This window comes from Zootoca vivipara, chromosome 8 (genome assembly GCF_963506605.1).
Source record: "Zootoca vivipara chromosome 8, rZooViv1.1, whole genome shotgun sequence".
Classification (NCBI taxonomy): Eukaryota; Metazoa; Chordata; class Lepidosauria; order Squamata; family Lacertidae; genus Zootoca; species Zootoca vivipara.
Window position 1 is genome coordinate 37,894,412 of NC_083283.1, and position 17,073 is coordinate 37,911,484.

General features: G+C 43.8%; 1 protein-coding gene across 6 annotated transcripts in view; it reads right to left on the reverse strand.

Annotated features, from left to right (window-relative positions):
* Positions 1-17,073, reverse strand: part of RP1 (RP1 axonemal microtubule associated) — a 194,812-nt gene that overhangs the window by 54,833 nt on the left and 122,906 nt on the right. For all 6 annotated transcript variants that reach the window (XM_060277834.1, XM_035125532.2, XM_060277835.1 and 3 more), the window contains 5 exons: positions 13,811-14,030; positions 12,052-12,206; positions 10,958-11,171; positions 8,328-8,518; positions 3,538-3,748 (listed from right to left, as the gene is read on the reverse strand). In XM_060277834.1, coding sequence (XP_060133817.1) covers positions 3,538-3,748; positions 8,328-8,518; positions 10,958-11,171; positions 12,052-12,206; positions 13,811-14,030 — 991 coding nt within the window. The remainder of the gene's footprint in view (positions 1-3,537; positions 3,749-8,327; positions 8,519-10,957; positions 11,172-12,051; positions 12,207-13,810; positions 14,031-17,073) is intronic.

The following is a 17,073-nucleotide window of genomic DNA, read 5'->3' on the forward strand; positions in this document are numbered from 1 at the left end:
AAGGACTTGAGATTTGTCACCAGGTCTTGCTCAGTTTTGAGGGATTTATGTTTAAATTCCAACCCCCACTTCTCCTGTCACATTTATTTTTCACTGACAGCAGGAAAACTGGAGGCTTGGTTTTTTTATTTGATAGTACGGAATAAATGGAAATTTTGGCCCATAGCTGCCAAGTTATCCCTTATTTTAAGGGATTTTCTCTTATGCTGAATAGGCTTCCTCGCGAGAAAATGGAAAACTTGGCAGCTATGCTTTGGCCTCATCTGCACTGCGTGTTTAAGCACCATGTCAGTTTAAACAGCCATGGCTTCCAGCAAAAAATCGTGGAACTTTAGTTTGCTAAGGGTGCTGAGAATTGTTAGGAGATCCCTAGTTTCTTCACAGAGCTGCAGTTCCCAGAGTGGTTTAACAGTCAATCCCTCTTTCCCAGGGAACTATGGGGATTGTCGCTTTCTGAGGGAAATAGGGGTCCCCTAACAACTCTCAGCACCCTTAACAAACTACAGATTCCAGGATTCTTTGGCGGAAGCCTTGACTGTTTAAATTGGCATGATGCTGCTTTAAATATACAGTGCAGACGAGAACTTTATTTCAAACTAAGTTACTGCTGGGTTTACCTCCCCTTACCTCCCAGCATAGACCTCCACCCCCCCCTTTATTTAAAAATATATGTTCATGGTAAAGCATTTCAAAATGGAGGGAATCTGGAATTTGCATAGGCACAAGAGAAAAAGGCCAGGAGAAACGGTCTAGTGTGGTTTACGATTTCAGATCTAAGCACATGCATAGCACAATAAAAGCATGTGTCCACTCAGAAAGCCCCACTGAATTCAGTGAGGTTTATTTCACGGCCAGCGTGTAAGAACTGAAGACTTAGTAGATGTCAGTCTCAGAAAACTTGAGGGGATATACTTCTGAGTAATATGTTTAGGATCACTCTGTAAAACTGATTATGGAAAACACTGTGAAAAGGAATAATTAGGAATGATAACAGATGACACATTTAAGTACAGATAAGGGGGGGAGGGTAATAAAAAAACCGCTTGATTCATTTCAAAACTTTTCCTACAGCTCCTATTATAAGCCTCTGCTATTCATATCGAGTAATACATAATAAAAAGGGATGAATTTAGATATTGTGACATTTCATGAAGTCATTCTTTAATAAGTCTGAGGTATATGTATAGAAAGGATTGTATCATGATTGAAGTAAGGATTTTAAAGGCCAACTTTGCATTGAAATGTGAGAGACTCTGGCACATGAGAGACGTATTGCTAATAATGACGGGCACCAAGAAAAGATATTCTGGTTAACTGTACTGTACTTAGCTTATTTTTAATGCATTTACTTTGAAACAGAGTATCAGCAGAAATTATTGTGGAAAGAAAGATGGTTATTTTAAATGACATCTTTCTCCCACTGAGCTGTGCCTTTCTTAATTTGATGGTGGTGGTGGGTGTCTTCTTTATGTCTTTCCCTCATCATTGTTGAAAAAATTAAGCCATGTTCCCATTAAAACAGACATGCACTCAAGAGAACCTAGCATTTTGTAACTCAAGAGAACCTAGCATTTCGTAACAGTTTATTTGTTTCTATTCTACTATACAGTATTTATTTTCTCACATTTATACCCTACTTTTCCTTCTAAGGTGCTGTGCATGGTTTCACACTCCATTTTATCATCACAACAACCCCCCTGTGAGGTGGGTTAAGGCTGAGAGATTGTGGCTTTGCCCAAGGTCACTCTGCAAGCTTCGTGCCTGAGCAGGGATTTAAACCGTACTATCTCAGGCCCTTGTCCAACACTCTAACCACTATGCTGCAACTCTTCATTGTAATACAGAGAAAACAAAGGAAGCAGGAAGAAACAGCATGGTGAGCAAAAAGCAAGTTTCTTCATATGACCATCACTTCAAGGATATTATGCCATTACTGTATTTAAATGGAGATATTCCAGACACTAGAATCCAGAGTAAAAGATAGTTCTTTGCTTGATGTAAAGGCAGATCAACATATCATTTGAAAAACAAACAAACTTAATCTGGAATACATATTGGAAAGTTTGCTTTTGAGATATGAAGCCAGGTCTCTCAATAATTTGGCCAATTAAGTGGTATATTAAAAATTATGATGATGAAATCATCTTCATCTGTGGTTACTTAGAGGGTGGCTCCTCCTGTGTTTGATGACTCCCTACTAAGTATACATAATAATAATAATAATTTATTATTCATACCCTGCCCATCTGGCTGGGTTTCCCCAAGATGCTACCTAGTTTTATTAGACATTGGGCAGCGTGCAGAGGCTTTCTCACATCCTCCTTTCAGCCACAGATCATTGCCTACCTCCAGCTTCTACTGCATGTGTCAGAAATTGAAGTTTGTGGGGACGCAGTTGTGTGTACATGCATTTAGGGGAGGAGATGGGCAGAGAGCAGATATTCCCTTCCCCTTGTGCTTTCTGCTTGTTTAAGGGGCGTTCTTAAATCACGCTAAAATTCTGTGGAAAAGGACTGGCACCCCATTCTAAACACATTTGCTCACAAGTCCTAATATTCAAGAGAGATGGCATCAGACATCCTAGATCACATTTTAGAACAGGGTGGACCAACATGCAGCCCACATACAGCCAGCCCATGAGGCCTTTTTTTGGAGGCCCTTGCCTAGTACCAAAGCTGCAACGAACAGGAAGAGACAACATGAAAGCCTTGCCCTGGTTTGTGACCACCGCAGGACCGGTCACCTCTCTCAGCTGCAGCTGAGAATTCTCTTTGGGGGTGGGATGCAGAGAGAGAAAGAGGGATGGGAGAGGGGGGGAATGAAAGGACAAGAGCAAGATGTGCTTTCTCCAGCCAAGCCAGCATTGGGTTTTTTGGAGTAGTGGGGGCAGGCATTTTGAGAGGATCCCTAACTGGACCTAGAGACAGTGAGTGCACACATGAATGAGAGAGTGTGCGTTGCATGTTTTCTCAGCAGCAGTGCTGGAAGCTGGAGCGGAAAAAGAGGAGAGAAGGGGGGAAAGGGGAGAGAAGCATAGTTGTGTGTGTGTATATGTGTAACATATGTTAAATCTATTAGTTGTGTGTTTAATTATATATATTTAATTAAATATATCAATTGTGTATATTAAATAATATCAACTACATTGCAAACATTTTAATTTATAGTGTGGAAATTTAATTCAGTCTGTGGCCCCAGGTTCTTTGTGAAAGAACTACTGCAGTCCACTTCATCTGAGAGGTTGAACCGTCCTGTCCTAGAACATGTGCAAAGGATTGCAGCATTTGCTTTGGTTGTAACCCCATGCACACAGTGGTATTTATTTCCTTGAGAACAGGCATAGCATTGTTCTCCTAGTTCCAAATAGCAGACTATTTTTGGAGATGAAAGAATAGATGCTCTGGAAAAAAAAGCACTTCCAACCGTCACTTTACAATAAGGTCAAAATCATTCTCTTGGAAGGTTGCACCAACAACAGCTGCACAGGGGCATCCAAGGTCTTCAGCCTCTGTAAAATAAAAAGCAGATTTCTCTTACCAGGAAAGGGATCCTGCTCGGAACACAATGCTGGTAGTTCAACACATGTCTCTTCATTGGGTTTGAACCAACAGTCAAAATTTAGCCACATCTCTTGGTTGGTGCCTGTATGTTTCATATGCAGGATGGCTAAATGCCAAGACTCCTTTAGCAGAGCATGTGGACCAGATACTTGAATTTTGTAAAGGGAGCCAATGTTTGCCAGTTCAGCCTACATGAAAGGGAAAACAAACAATAACCAAAACTTGCCTTTTGGATCAGCATAAAATAATTATTTGCCTGTCAGCTGTCTTTGATGTCTTAATGGTTTCAACCACTAACACAGCAAAATGTCCCCCTACTGGCAGAGCAGTGGTGCCCCCACCACATCCCCCCCACAGTCCTGCTCCTCATGGTGGCTGTGTGGAAAGTGGGGGTGGGACAATCAGGCCCAGATTGGGCCTAATGGCATTGTCCAATGACAGTGAGGCCAGCACAAGATCCAATGGATCCCAGCTCAGCCCTTCCCTGTGTCCAGAACACAGTTTCAGGGCTTTCTCCAGGTAGCTGTTGGTTGGGTGCCCTGATGCCAGCAGTCCCATATGTTTCATAGGTGGAAGGGGGAGTGTTGTGACACTTAGGTCACTCCATTGGCAGTGGCTGGAAGGAAGCTGGCAAAGCCAGCAGAGCTAAGTGGAGAGACATTTCCACTTAGTTCAACCCTCCACCTCCTAGCCCAGCCTCACACTGTGTATGGATTGCTTTGCTCTATAAGAGCAACACATCAACATCATAGTACAGATAGGATTTAAAAATAATTATCAGCCTTTAAAATAATTACAAATGTCCTGGTTAATCTTTCTATGCACAATATCGTTACAAAGGTTGGGTGCCACCCTCACTCTCTGCTGAGTGGTGGAAAGATTCCAGGGGGTTCCAGGCACTCACAGGGTGTCAGTTTCTTTGGAGAACTGAGACATGGCAGAGACTGTCGTAGCTTCAAGAAATATGGTTTGTTCACCTATTTAAACCTTCAGGCTGCACAGAGGGAGTGCAGATCTTACAGCATGGTCATTTCAAGATGGCCTTGTCCCCCACAGTAGTACAGCCCTAGAGTCAAATGGATCTCTTCAGCCAGCCTTCACTCAGCCTACCCAAGATGGATCTCTGTTTCATTCTCTCCCTTCTTCCCAGCAAAACTTGCTAAAAACACTCTTTTCCTGTCACCTCAAACACACACCCCATCACCTTGGCAACCTCTGTCTGTCCAGGCCCAATAATTCCTTTTCAGTCAGGCCATCAATACCTTTTGTCATGTTAATGCCTCTACCCCAGGTGAAGGAGGTCCTGGCTTTGAAAGGAAGCTTTGCCTGTATTTTTCCAGTGGCCTACAATCTTCCCTACAATACTCCAAAATAATCAAAATCCTACCATTTTTTAATTTCTAGGGTTTAGGTGGGTCCCCCCAAATCTATAACATTATTATTCACATGGACTGTTGTGAACAGAGGATGAGATTTTCATCTAAATTAGATAAACAATAGAAAACTGAGAGTCCCTTCGTGCATCACATTTTTTTACACCTCCTAAGATGTTTTTACATTCTGCTGAAAAATATACAGCATAATTTCAACAAGCACATATTTGCAAATAAATACTGGTATCACACATGCACATGAATAAGGAACTCAAGAGCAATTCCCTGCTGTATATACATATAATATGTGGGAGAGAAAACTTCATCTTTGCTTTCATAATCGTTTGTGGGATTCTAAACAATGTTTTCATTTTAACTTAACACCAGGAAAATTAAAAGCTATCGGTCCTTTAATTTATAATCTACTATTCAGACCCCTGTAAATGCAGCACTTTGCTGTGCTGTTTTTATGAGAGGCAATCTAGCTGCACTGATATTAGCAAGGATTCAAGTACTATTTTCATTCCTATCAGACTTTTATGGAGGAAACATCTTTCCAGGGTGAACAGTAAGCAAAGTAGCCGAGATCAGCAGGGTCAATGTCAGCCCCCAACATACCTGAGCAACTGCTATCTCAATGGGCCCATCATTGTCCTAGCCCAGGGGTGTCAAACTCAAATTCATCGAGGGCCGCATCAGCAGTTTGGTCACCCTCAAAGGGCCGGTTGTGTCTGTAGGACTATGTGTCCACTCTTTAATATCATAAATTATTGTCACTGCATTCAATTATTACTGTTTTTTGTAATAATGTAAGCTCATTCCCACCCCCACGCGGATCACATTCCTGCGTCATGGCGCGTGTGTGGGAGGGGATGTAAAAGAGGGAAATTTGAACAAAAGGTGGGGATCGACGGCTTCCGGGGGGGGGGGCTCAACTAAACCTTCGGCAGGAAGGAGAAAGCCACTGCTGGTATTAAAAACCTGCAGATGGAAAGAGGGCTTCCCTCTCCCGCCCTGTGCACACCCAAACCCCGCTAGGCAGGATGCCACACGCTGCAACCCACCCCATGCTTTGGAGAGGGGCAGGAACATGCGGTGCAGCGCCAACTCCCTGCTTTGCTTTTGCATCCTCCCTCCTCAGCACCAGAGTCCCTTCCCCTCGTGCTGAGGGAGGGCAGCGGATTTCCCGAGGAGGAAGGCGGCGGCAGCCCCAGCGGACGTGCATCTTCGCCTCAGAGCTGCTCTTCCCCCCCCCCACCCACACTGTTGTCGTCTTCGCCGCCGCCTCTCCCTACCGGGACTGCAGGCAGAGGAGGCTTGAAAACCTCCCCCCCCCAAATCCCCTCCCACCTACTCAAACTGCGAGGCGACTCCATCTGGAGCCCTACATCACGAGGGGCTGAGAGGAGGCGGCGGCAGAGCGGGAAGAGCAGGAACCCGTGCCGCCGCCGCCTCCCTCCCAGCCGCCCCCTGGGGAGCAGCTCCGCCGGAACTGAGAAGCCAAAGGGCGGCTCGGGGGTGGGGGACGGAGCAAAAGCCAGGCACCCTCCCGAGTGTCTAGGAGGAGAAAACGGGGGAAGAGGGAAGAGAAACCCGGCTCCATCAAGAGAGCGACTGTTGCGCTTCGCCTACTTCCCCCTCAGGCTCACTCCGCGTCCCTTTCGCCCGCTCGCTCGCCCAACTCCCGGATGCAGCTGAGGAGAGGAAGGGAAGCGGCGGGCGGCGGCTCCCCAGTGCTGCCTCACTCGCTCTCGGAGACAACAGCAAAGCCCGCCAAAAAAAATTCCAGCGCTGCTCCGTCCCGGCAACAACTTTGCCGGCGGCGCCTGTAGGGCTTTCCTACCTCCTCGGCGGGCTTCCTCCTCCTCCTCCTGCATCTCACTTCCCCGTCTGGCCGCTGTGTCACCGCCTCCCTCAGCCTCATTCAAAATTGAAATTCCCTGGCCAAGGCCGTCAGGGCGGCTCCAGCGCCCTGGCCTCCGCCTGCAGCCCCGCCCCCGGTTTTGACCCTTGGCCAATCGCAGGCTCCAGAACTACTGTCAGCGGCTATTGTCGGCGGCGGCTATGCGGGCCACATGACGAGGTCTGGCGGGCCGGATTAGGCCCCCGGGCCTTGTGTTTGACACCCGTGTCCTAGCCAGAAACCATCAGATAGCTAGGTCTACTAACCACCATTTAACTTTCCCATGATGCTCCCAACAGGGCATCATTCTGAGGTGCTGTGAGAAATTAGTAGGGACACTAGATCCAGCTGCTTGAATTGCTGCTGCTACCACTTGCTGCCAGCTAAGGCTTTCCAAGGCCCTTTCAAACCTGGAGGGAAGTTCACTAAAGAAAAAGCTGAGGACACATATTGACAATTCACCAGTGCTTGGCATGTGTGCAAATGTGTCCCAGGTTGTGAAAAGCAAGTATAGTTTCACTTAAAATGTGTCATAGTTTCTTCCAGTGGCACATTACTGCCCCTGCAAAATTGCTGAGATCATGGTAGCAGTTGGATGGGCATGTCCCCCAAAAGGTGGTGGCGCCTGCCCTGTGGAACGCCCTGCCAACAGATGTCAAAAAGGAAAACAACTACCAGACTTTTAGAAGACATCTGAAGGCAGCCCTGTTCAGGGAGGCTTTTAATGTTTAATAGATTTTTGTGTTTTATTCTTCTGTTAGAAGCCGCCCAGAGTGGCTGGGGAGACCCGGCCAGATGGGCGGGGTATAAATAATAAATTATTATTATTATTATTATTATTATTATTATTATTATTATTATTATTAAAGGAATTGTTTCAAGATTCGACAGTTGCCAGTTTTTTTCTGGACCCAATTCAAGGCGCTCATGCTATTGTTTAAAGCCCTAAACAAGTCAGGTTCCAAGTACCTGAAAGACCGTCCCCTAGAGGCTACCCTCAGGTGCTAAGATCAGTGAAGGGTGCCCTCTTGGTTGTTCTACTGTTTGCAGAAGGTGGGAAGGGAGAGTTGTGGCCCAAGAGGTGGCATTCTCAGTAGCAGCCCCTAAGTTGGAAAACTGGCATCTTCAGTACATATGCTTTTGATACTTGAGATGTATATTTTTTAGGACCCACCTTATTGTTTTTAATTTTAAGTTGCTTTAAAATGCTTTTGATATTGTATAATATTGTATTTTAATATAAATATTGTGTTTCAATTACTGCAGCCTGCTCTGGGACATAAGGGTAAACAGTGGGTAATAAATTGTTGTTGTTGTTGTAGTAGTAATACATAGAATGAGTTCATTGGTCCTTGGGTCATCTCACAGCTTTAAAATGACACACACGTGTACACATGGTATAGCCCCCAAATCATCTACTCTAAGCAATGTCTTTAGCCTTTGTATTTTTGTTTCTTGTAAAAAAAGGAAAGGAAAGGAATACTTGATTACTTTGATTTCTGTTGCCATTCCTGAAAACTGATGTGACAGCTTTTTGCAGTCTTGGTCTCCGTAGAAAATGAAAGTCAGGTTTACAGGTTCAGTTTCAGTGTTCATATCAGACCCAATGATATCCATTATCCATAAACCAGAGGACTTTTTGTTGATTTGAGGATCTTTTGCGCAATAGATCAGTCTTTTACCTTAAAAGGGAGTAATGACAAAATCAGTAATCATATATAAATGGATCCAGTTTGGGTGGTAAACAAAAGGCGTGATCACTCACTTTAAGTTCTACATATTTCAATTGGAGAATTTATATATGTATTTAACTTTTAAAACTTCAACAACTCTGCCCCCTCCAAAAAGCTCAACAACCCTACTTAAATGTACTTAAGATTGGCTAAATTTTCTCCAGTGCTATATTGCTTTGCTACAACCATGACAACAGTAGTATTGCACTTATAGGTAAAGGTAAAGGGACCCCTGACCATTAGGTCCAGTCGCGACCGACTCTGGGGTTGCGACACTCATCTTGCGTTATTGGCTAAGGGAGCCGCTGTACAGCTTCCAGGTCATGTGGCCAGCATGACAAAGCTGCTTCTGGTGAACCAGAGCAGCACACAGAAACGCCGTTTACCTTCCCGCTTGGAGTGGTACCTATTTATCTACTTGCACTTTGATGTGCTTTTGAACTGCTAGGTGGGCAGGAGCTGGGACTGAGCAATGGGCACTCACCCTGTCGCGGGGATTCAAACCGCCGACCTTCTGATCGGCAAGCCCTAGGCTCTGTGGTTTAACCCACAGCGCCACCCGCATCCCTATTGCACCTATAGAGTTGCTCTTTAATAATTTAATACTATATAATGTTTTCCCTCATAATTTTAAATCACAGATATAGAGTCCTTTTAAACTAATAATAACATTTGTGTTTCACTGCCCATTCTGAAGTTAATTATTAAGGAACAGACAGCATCCTTCAGAGTCTTAATTAATCGTTCTCATAGAAAACACCAATGCTCTGCAAGTTCCACTATATCATCCACAAATACTTTTTAGTGTGAGAAACAATGACAGGTGGAGATAACAAATGGCTTCAACAAAATACTCTTGCAATCAGGCCATAAATAGGAACATGCTGTGTGATAGTGACAAGTGAACATATAATAAAGCCTAATCTGCTCAAGATCCTAGCACAGCAGGGTTGAATATTTGGTTTCTCTCTGCTATATTTGCTCCATTAACCCTGCAATAATAATATCTATTAATGTATTTTTGTTGTTCCTCGCAGGAGGGTTCCTGTGACTTTAACAGTTGCACAAGGCAGGAATTCAACAGGTGATACTTTTCTTGGCTCAGGCGTGTAGCTGTGGATCAAATGTCACCCACTTAATTTGTTAATGAGACACCTTTGACTCTGTAGTCCCATCTTTAGTTGAATGTAAGCTTTCTTTTTGGCAGGGAGGGCAAAGCATGGAGCCAGACTGGGCTCCCCTTTGATGTCATTCTGTTCAAGGAGGCAAGGCGAGCAGCCACTTAACAAAAGCTCTTACCTTGCCCAAGGAAGAGGTCAGATTTTGCATGTAACCTTTCCCCTTAAAAGTACAAATGCTTATTTTTTATTTGGTCATCTTGAGAAATCATCATTATAACTGGGCAACTAATAAATCCCATATAGATGAATTTGTATGGTTCCAGATTCAAAAGCCCACAAGCTGCAAACTGCCAAATACTAGTTACTAATGCATTTTGTCTACCAAAACTGTTAGCTATTAAATTTCACTGTATTGAATATTTAAAATAATTTCTGCTAAAAAACAAAATACCATTGCATGGCAGCTATTGGATGGTGCAATAAAAAAAATGCTTTTCTGTGCCAGCTATCAAATACAGTGGTTTTCAAACACAGTTCTGACTGGTGGGCAAAAAATAGCTTGTCTAACAATTGATCTTCCTCTTCAATGTGCAGCCATTCCAGAAGATCCAGTGTGTTTTTGGACTATCCTCTCTGTTTGCCCTGTGTAATAGCAGACCCCAAAGTGTTCCAAGTGAAATGAATATACCGTATGCTTTGGGGCATCCCTAAATTTTCTGCAGCACTCATTGTTATAGGAAGTGCTATTGAAGAAATGGGACCCAGGTGGCACTGTGGTTAAACCACTGAGCCTAGGGCTTGCTGATCAGAAGGTCGGCGGTTCGAATCCCTGTGAAGGGGTGAGCTCCCATTGCTTGGTCCCAGCTCCTGCCAACCTAGCAGTTCGAAAGCACATAAAAAATGCAAGTAGATAAATAGGAACCGCTACAGCGGGAAGGTAAACGGCATTTCCATGTGCTGTTCTGGTTTGCCAGAAGCGGCTTTGTCATGCTGGCCACATGACCTGGAAGCTATACGCCAGCTCCCTCAGCCAATAATGCGAGATGAGTGCGCAATCCCAGAGTCGGTCACGTCTGGACCTAATGGTCAGGGGTCCCTTTACCTTTATTGAAGAAATAAACTCTGCTGTTTCAGTTCTTTAAAATGATAATAAGAATAGCTACAAATCACTGGCAAAAAGCAATTGTCAGCTGTCAAACTGAAACATGGTATATATAATTACCTGGTGCTATTGGTGAAGACAGAAGGAACTTATAGAACAACCTACCTATTGTTTCAATCTCACACACAGTGTCACAGATTCCCAGGTGAGTATCCAGCCAATTCCAACATGGGAAGACCCATTCTTTATCTGAGTTCTCAGACTTCTTAACTGTTACCATCTTCAAGTATATTCCAGCTCCATATCCTTCTCCATCATGTCCTATAACTACCTTTTTCAAATGGCTCAAGGCAACGGCCTCCACTAAGAAGGAATCCACCTGAAGAAGAGTTACTTTTTAATTTACAAATATTAAGTAATCAAGTCTAGATATAACAGTTTGGGGTGTGTGTGTGGAATTTGTATATAGAACAAGATCTGGATGTCATGCCTGACTATTGAATCTTTAACCACTTCAAGTTATTTTCCAGACTGAAGCACATTGACTACTTAGTGAATACCATTTAATAATTACATTAAACTCCATCATGTTTCTCATACTCAGGAAATTCCCCATCCACAACATGGTCCCTTCCAGATCTTGCTGGGCTGCAACTTCCAACATCTCTGGCCACTGGCCTTGCTGACTAGAACTGATGAGTGGTGTGTGTGTGTGTGTGTGTGTGCGCGTGTGTCCTTGGCTCCTCTGTGTTTCAATTCAGGACAGTTAAAATTAAAAGTTCCAGAGAGAGTAAGTCTTTCTTCTCCTGCAGCACTATTTTTGGATACTTCAGCTTCAGCTGACTATTTTTTTTAAAAGAAGAGTCCCTCGCTGGCTGGGACACACAATTGCTATGCAATACCACTTTTAGAATGTTCATCCGATCCAATTATAATAAAGGAGGGGGAAAGAACTGAGACTTCTCATCTCTCAGTAGCTATTCTTTCTTAAAGCAACAAATCTACTTGCTACCACTATGTAGCAAAGTGATAACTGTTACTGCCACACCTTTATACAATACCTTATGTAACTGTGATATACTGTTACATTTGAAAAAAAAATGTATGGGAGAATAAAATGAAACTGGAAACAGCGTAGTTACATGTAAACAATGAGGTTCATAATATTTACAAACCACTTTGTAATCAGGTTTTTTGTACCTTCTCCATTTCATTGCATTAAATGAGGGTTTGGGTGTTATTGTTTCTTGCTATGTTACCTTATTCCTTGTAAACTGTTCTCCTGCAGTGAAAGAGCGTTGCAGTTTCCTGATACCTGTGTCACCTCTGTCGCCATAAAGTATTACGTAAAGGTTTGCAAAGGTTTCTGCTCCCCATAAATCTCCAGTGTGTACAGAAACAATATATTTATGCACTGAGAAAAAGGAACAATAGGAGAACAGCATTCAATAATACACTATTGCTTCAAAACTACAAAATTACATACAGAGAGAGACATTGTATTTCAGTGCTGCCACCTGCCACAACAAAGTAAAATATCCCAATAAAGTACAGTCAAACCTCGGTTGACACCTACCTCTGTTTGCGACCACTTCGGCGAGCGACTGCCGCGGACCCAGAAGTGTTTACATCCGGGTTCCGCAGTGTTGGATGCGCAGATGCGATCTGTGCAGCGTGTGTATGTGCAGAAGTGCTCTATCGGTACTTCGCGCACGCACAGAAGCGTGCCTTTGGCGAGCGACTGCCTCCGCGGAACGGACTGCGGTCACAAACCGAGGTACCACTGTAGATATCAATTATATATCTACTGCCTTTTTCACTAGAATATATAGCAATCATGATTATATAAGGCCAATATGGTATGGCATGGATTGGATCAGGCACAAAAGTAGGTTGAGGTATAGACGCATAAAGGCTTAAGGTTCTTAAGGGCAGTGGCAGAGCTTCATGCTCCGGCACCAGGGGGCAGAGAGCAAGTGGGGCGGGGCTGGCGCGATGGCACCTTACTGGGATTGCGCTGCTGCACTCCTCCCAAACTTCTCTTCCTCCGCCAGTGCTTAAGGGGACAGCTAGCTGAACTTAACTGTTCCAGGAAGGAAAAGCCAAAGTGACAAAACCAGCCTATTTAACCAGTGAACCTGAACTAAATGCCCCCATGCCAGTGACACAATGTGGAGTAGGTGAGAAAACTGACCCACCAGTGCCAAATTCCAACTCAGCGCTAAAAAGTGACTAACAAGTCAGACTATGAACATGGGGTGTGGAGAAGTGCCACCAACAAAGGAGAAAAGAGGCATAGCCAGAGCTTAAATAAGATCCACTCTCCTGCCCCCTCAGGCCACAACTATGTCCCACAGCCCAATATATCAGACTGCTAGGGAAAAGGAAAACAGTTTTGTTTTGTTTTTTGCATAGGTGATAGAAGAAGTGGGTGAGGGGTTTGAGGGTCTTAGAGGGAGAATAAGTTAAAGCTGTATTCATATTTTAAACATAAGCAAGAGTCAAATTCTGAGGCTTGCTCCCAAACCAGGAAATATAAGTCTTCACAACATTTCTATTTATAATTGCACGTAACTTAATTACAGCCCATACATTTTACTTGTGTTTGCACTTGGAAATGTAGGTAGCATTCTGAGAAATAAAGCAATCCTTTTTAAAAACTATTATTACACAAGGAAATCATTCCTAATAATCACTTCAGCCATTCAAGTTCATGTAAGTGAAAGAATCCAGTGCTCCATCTTACAAAAATGACTTTCCATTACTCCCAATTATGTGCTTTATCTTTTGCCAGTATAATACTAACTCTCTGGTTTGCACACAAAGTTGTGCATAGAATATAACAATGGCCAGGCAGTTTCTCATTAAATTAAGAGGAATTTGAGTACTTGTGAAGCATTGCTTCAGATCCACAGTAATTTTCAAGCACTGAGAAATTTAACAAAATACTTAGTTTTGCTGCACTGATTTCTTTCAATTGTTAGTTCACCGTGTTCCTGTCTTCTCTGCTATTTTTACCTGGTAAAGGCTTCTGGTTCTCAGTCACTGCAGGGAATTCTTTCACCAGCTCTTGGTGTTCTCGGCTAAGAGAAAACCAGCAGCTACAGTCAAAGTTCACTTCTTGATTAGTGTGCAGCTCTTCCATCTGAAAAGACTTCAAATGCCAACCCTCAAAGTCTGACAAATCATCACAGCTGAGCCGAATCTTATACACATCTCCAACATCACCAGATTCAATCTGCAGTGAAGAAAAATGGAAGAGCAGGTTACCTGAGCAGGAGAAGGGAGGACACAATTAATATAGATTTGTACAAGCTGAAGAAGATGCCTCCCTATTTTGAAAGCACGGTATGGTCTGAAGGCATATGAAGCCAACCACTTATGGAACGCTTTCCCCACTGAGATCAGGCAGGCACCAATTATGGGGCTTTTTCTGCCAACAATTAAATACATGTTTGTTTACCCAGGCTTTCCCTGACCACCAGTACCATGGAATCATAGAACTGTAGAGTTGGAAGAGACCCAAAAGGCCATCTAGTCCAACTCTCTGCAATGCAGGAATTGCAGTCCCTCACACCATGGTGCCTTAGGTGTTTCAATGCATGGTAGATAGCATTTCCTTTCCCCAGTGTTAGGTTTTGTGCCTAATCATGAAGTATGTGAAGACTAAGGCTATATTTGCTCATTGCATTTTTAGGACAATGTTAAACTTGGTGGTTGTGGTTTTTTAGTATATTAAACTCAATCTGATTTTTTTTTTTAGTTTTACTTTTATATATATATTATTTAATCAATATTTGTTACTCATAGTGGACGTTACAGTCTTCCTGTGTTATTGATGGATTGGATGCTGGAACTGAAGGTTCTGTCATCACCTTGCTACTTCAATTGTGAAGGTCATTTTTGTTGCTACTGCTGCCGATAGTTAAAATGTCAAGAAAATCAATGTAATGTCTTTCGCTGCTCACCTCCTCCCTGGATTTTTTCAACTTATGTAGGCAGAGAAAGAATTGATGGTGAATAATGCCAAGATGAGAATACAGATAAAAATAAGGAAAAATCATTCCCAATTACTTTCATCCTCCCTTGTATCAGCATGGACAAGGCAGAAGGAACCACTCCCTTTTTGCAGCACCATCCCTTTATCTGTTCATCCATATATTTTTTCACTTACCTATATACCAGAGTCATACAGTGGTGGAATCTACACACATTTTTAAAAAGCTGTGAAAATGCTTTTTTTAAAAAAAAAAAAGTTTTGAAATATATATTGAATTTAGCATAGCTCACCAATGCCATCTAATGCCACACTTGAATATTGAACTTTACAACACACTTCAAATGTTTTCTTTGTCACTGTGTAGCTGAGTCCATGTAACTCTGCTAGAGTACAGTGCTTCAGTTCACAGTAAGGGAATCACACATTGGAATGTTTCCTCTTAAAACTGAAAAGACCCTCTGCACATACCTATAGAAGATGTACATGCAAGATGCATGTGTTGTAACCACGGGGCATTTAAATGAGTTAGTCAATGACTGCATATTCATACTCTTTAGAAAAGCAGTGAATGCCTTGTGGCAGGAAATCTTGCCATGCATTTCACTGAAGCAGATCATTCAATGTTCTTCAGGTTGGCCTGTGTATTCCACATCCACAGGGGCGTAGGAAGATAGGGGTGGTGGGGGCGGTGCGCCCCGAGCGACGCGATCCCAGGGGTGCCATCACCACTGCCTGCCCTGCCCCCCAAACGTGTGCCCTGCCCCTGCATGCGGCACACCCCAGAACGCGCGCCACATCACTGCACACGGCGCACTCCACCCCAGAATGCGCCCAACGTAACTGGGGGCAGCACACGCTCTCCGCCCCCGGTGATGGAGCATGAAGCTAAGCCGCTGCACATCCATCCTGATTTGCCTGCACAAAGCTTACACTCTAGTTAGACTAGGCCTAGCCTTTATTGAGCTATTGTTTTGTTTATAGAAGGAATAGGGAACCTCTGGCCTGCAGGCCAATCTTGTGCTGCCAAGGGGTCCAATTTGGAAAGCCAGTCCACTTCCCCCTAACCATGTCCACCAGTGGATGGGTGGCAGAACAGGGTTTAATTCTGCATTGGCTGCCCTGCCCTCCTCCCAGCAGGAAACAGGACTTCCTAGCCTAGGAAGTAGGATTAAATTTTCTCTCATCTACTGATGAGCGGAGATTTGGAGAGAGATCAGAGTGAGACTTCACTCTGATATCAGGGATTTAAAGATATCAGGGATTTAAAGGGGAAGCAGGAAGTTTATTGCATTTTGCAATGTTAGCATTTATTTACAACTAGGCAAGTTGAGCATAAGGTGGAGGTTGATAGCATTAACACTCCAACAGATGCTGCTCCCCCCTTAAGTTTCTAGGGTGGCAACTAACTCCATAGGATTTTTCCAGAGTGACTCAGCCTTCTGTGCAGCTCTGTCAGTTGCAGTCTCTGTTACCATCTGCACCTGATGACACCATTCCCCACAGAGAAGGAGGTGCTGCCTGAGGAAGATGTGCCCCCAACAATTCTCCAACCATTAGCTCCTATGGAAGCAAATTGCTTGCACTTGATGAACTGTTTTGCATAATAAAGCTGAACCTGTCTGCCAAGTTTGATCACTCAGGCAGTCCTTCTGTCATCCCCAGACCCCAATCTTACTGGCAGTGGGAAGAATCCTTGAAGTCCTTTAGTCTGAACACAGTCCCACAACTAAGGAATAGGACTGATTATCTCACAAAATGTCTTGGGCCTCATATTGGGATGATAGGTAAAGGTAAAGGGACCCCTGACCATTAGGTCCAGTTGTGACCGACTCTGGGATTGCAGCGCTCATCTCGCGTTATTGGCCGAGGGAGCCGGCGTACAGCTTCCAGGTCATGTGGCCAGCATGACAAAGCTGCTTCTGGCGAACCAGAGCAGCACATGGAAACGCTGTTTACCTTCCCGCTGTAGCGGTACCTATTTATCTACTTGCACTTTGACGTGCTTTCGAACTGCTAAGTTGCCAGGAGCTGGGACCGAGCAACAGGAGCTCACCCTGTCACAGGGATTCGAACTGCCGACCTTCTGATCAGCAAGCCCTAGGCTCAGTGGTTTAACCCACAGCGCCACCTGGGTCCCATTGGGATGATACCAATGTTTTTAAGGACTGTGGTATAACACAGTACAGTAAATGCCTTCCTAGTTCCCCTGTTACACTGGTTACCCAGGCCTGTTGCTAAAACACAGAAATTCAAATGACATATGCAATGGATATAAAACAAG